General features: G+C 37.6%; 1 protein-coding gene across 1 annotated transcript; it reads left to right on the top strand.

The window, feature by feature from the left end:
* The first annotated feature begins 304 nt into the window (after positions 1–304).
* On the top strand, positions 305–2,606 carry LOC131155937 (uncharacterized). Its single transcript, XM_058109672.1, has 4 exons — positions 305–706; positions 796–1,594; positions 1,676–1,794; positions 1,898–2,606. Exons 3-4 carry the CDS (start codon positions 1,687–1,689, stop codon positions 2,399–2,401), a joined length of 612 nt encoding a protein of 203 aa, XP_057965655.1. The 5' UTR covers positions 305–706; positions 796–1,594; positions 1,676–1,686; the 3' UTR covers positions 2,402–2,606.
* Positions 2,607–2,810: the final 204 nt, after the last annotated feature.

The raw sequence follows: 2,810 nt of genomic DNA, 5'->3' as shown, positions 1-2,810 counted from the left end.
CCCGACTTTGATGATATAGATCATTACGGTGAGGATGAAGAAGATGAAGTTCAAGAAATTGACATTCGTGGCAAGAGAGTGCTTACTAGTGATGGAAGTAAAAGATCATACCAATCCAACTTGAAGAAACCAAAACAGAAGGGGCCTATAGACTTGTTTTTCACTCTCGATCCAAAGAAAGCTGTTCAAGCTAGGAAAGAAGGGAAGATGAAGCAAACATTAATAAATGAAGTGTGCAAGAAAGAACTAAGAAAAAAGACAATGAGAGATTTTGCTAGGTGGATGTATGATGCTGGGATACCATTTAATGCTGTACGTTTGAGCAGCTTTGCAGTGGCACTTGAATCGATTGGACAATATGGTCCTGGAATAAAGCCACTTAACTATCATGAAGTGAGAGTTCCTTACCTAAAGGAGGAAGTTAGTCGAATGAAAGAGTTGTTGAAGGTCCATAAGGAGGAATGGACAAAATATGGCTGCTCAATTATGTCTGATGGTTGGAGAGATTCAGTTGCTAATAAGGACATAATCAACTTTTTAGTGAACTCTCCAAGGGGATCAGTATTCATCAAGTTTATTGATGCTTCTAATATTGTTAAGAATGCAGATAGAATGTATAGATTACTTGATGAGATGGTGGAGGAAATTGGAGAATCAAATGTGATTCAAGTGGCAATTGACAATGCGTCAAACTATGTTGCAGTAGGTAAGAACTTCTTTTTAGAACTACTTTCTATAGTGTATATATTGTTTATTTTAATATTTTAATGGCTTCATTCCTTGATTTTTGAATAGGGAGATTGTTGGAGGCAAAGAGGCCACATTTATGCTGGACACCGTGTGCTGCTCATTGCATTGATTTAATTTTGGAGGATATTGGGAAGATGCCTTCAATTCATGCAACTTTGAAAAGGGCAATATTTTTGAGTGGCTATATCTATAATCGTGTTGGTGTTGTCAACTTGATGAGACAGTTCACTGGAGGAAAGGAGTTACTTAGACCTTCAGTTACAAGATTTGCAACTGCCTTCATCACTTTTCGTTCAATCCATCTTCAAAAGAACAACTTGAGGAAGATGTTTACTTCTGAAGATTGGAATACAACTAAATGAGCAAAGGAGGCGGCTGGCAAAAGAGCAGCTACTATTGTTTTGATGCCTACTTTTTGGAGTACCATCGTTTATGCTCTTAAGTTAACAGGTCCACTTGTTCGTGTACTCCGTTTGGTTGATGGGGAAAAGAAGCCTGCAATGGGATACATTTATGAAGCAATGGATAGGGCTAAGGAAGCCATAGCTAAGGCTTTTGGTGAGAGAGAGGATAAATTTAAGGAGGCATTTGAAATTATTGATACGAGGTGGGGATGCCAACTCCATCAACCGTTGCATGCAGCTGCACACTACTTGAATCCAGAATTTTTCTATTCAAACCCCAACATTTTGCAAGATGAAGAAATTATGACGGGTTTGTACAAATGTATTGCAAGGTTACTGCCAACTATTGAAATGCAAGATAAAGTTTCACTGAGTTGGAAAAATACAATGCCGCTAGTGGCGTCTTTGGAATTAGTTTGGCAGTGAGACAAAAGCACCAGGTAAAGTGGCATTTGTACTACCTCTTTATTTTTGAAATTATTTACCTAGTAGGTATTCATTTAAAATTTATTTTATAACAGCGCAATGGTGGATGGAATATGGATCAACAACTCCAAACTCGCAAAAGTTTGCTGAGAAAATTCTTAGCCTTACGTGTAGTGCTACCAGCTGCGAAAGAAATTGGAGCATATTCCAACATGTAAGTCATTAGTATATCATGGATTAATTATTAAAGAACAAGAACTACCAATCTACTACTTTTTAGAATCATTATTAACCATATTACTTTAAACTTTTTGCAGCTTCATAGCAAAAGGAGAAATAGGTTATCCCAGCAACGCTTGAATGATTTGGTATTTGTGAAATATAATCGAACTCTGAGGCGTCGATGTGACAAACGTGACACCATTGATCCCATCCTCCTAAAGGACATTGATGGTAGTAATGAGTGGTTGATTGGTAGGATGGATGGTGATTCTGATGAGGATGATGAACTTGTGTTTGAAGATGATAATTTGACTTGGGATTTTGTTGCTAGAGCTGCTGGACTAAATAACCCCCCGCATCACACTAGATCAAGAATAAGTACAAATATGCCATCATCGTCTAGAGGAAGAGGAAGGGCTTCATCTAGTAGTGCAACTAGTGCTAGGGGTCGGACCACAATGTTGGAACTTGTAGATGAGGATGAAATCCAAGTTGATAGTGTAGAGGAGACGGAAGAGGAAAAAGATGTTGGAGAAAACAGTTCTGATGATGAAGAGGAAGATGATGATATCTTTGCCGACTTAGTTGATGATGAGTGATCATTGAGGAGGATTTTTAGATTTTAGATTTTGAAATTTTTTATTGTACTCTTTTCTTTTGATGTTGAACTATGTTGAATTGTTGATGCTTTTGGGCTTTGTCTTGGCAATTTTATTAAATTTCTAATTTTTTTATTGAATGTTTTGGCATTTTAAATTCTAATATCACTAGATATTCATATGTTCATATATAAATTATCCCAAATAGATATTTTACACAATTTTAATAATTGTGCGCCTCACCTTCATGAGGCGCGCGCCTTCGCCTCGCGCCTCACGCCTCGGCTTCAAAGACCCTTTGCGCCTCGGCTCGCCTCGCGCCTCTGACTACTATGTCAACAAGTATTTTGTACATTCTATCTGCATTTTTGACAAGATTAGAAGCATCAATAGACTTGATTAACACTGA

This window comes from Malania oleifera, chromosome 1 (genome assembly GCF_029873635.1).
Source record: "Malania oleifera isolate guangnan ecotype guangnan chromosome 1, ASM2987363v1, whole genome shotgun sequence".
Lineage (NCBI taxonomy): Eukaryota > Viridiplantae > Streptophyta > Magnoliopsida > Santalales > Ximeniaceae > Malania > Malania oleifera.
The sequence above is the reverse complement of the archived record's forward strand: the minus strand, read 5'-3'. Positions and strand labels throughout refer to the sequence as shown.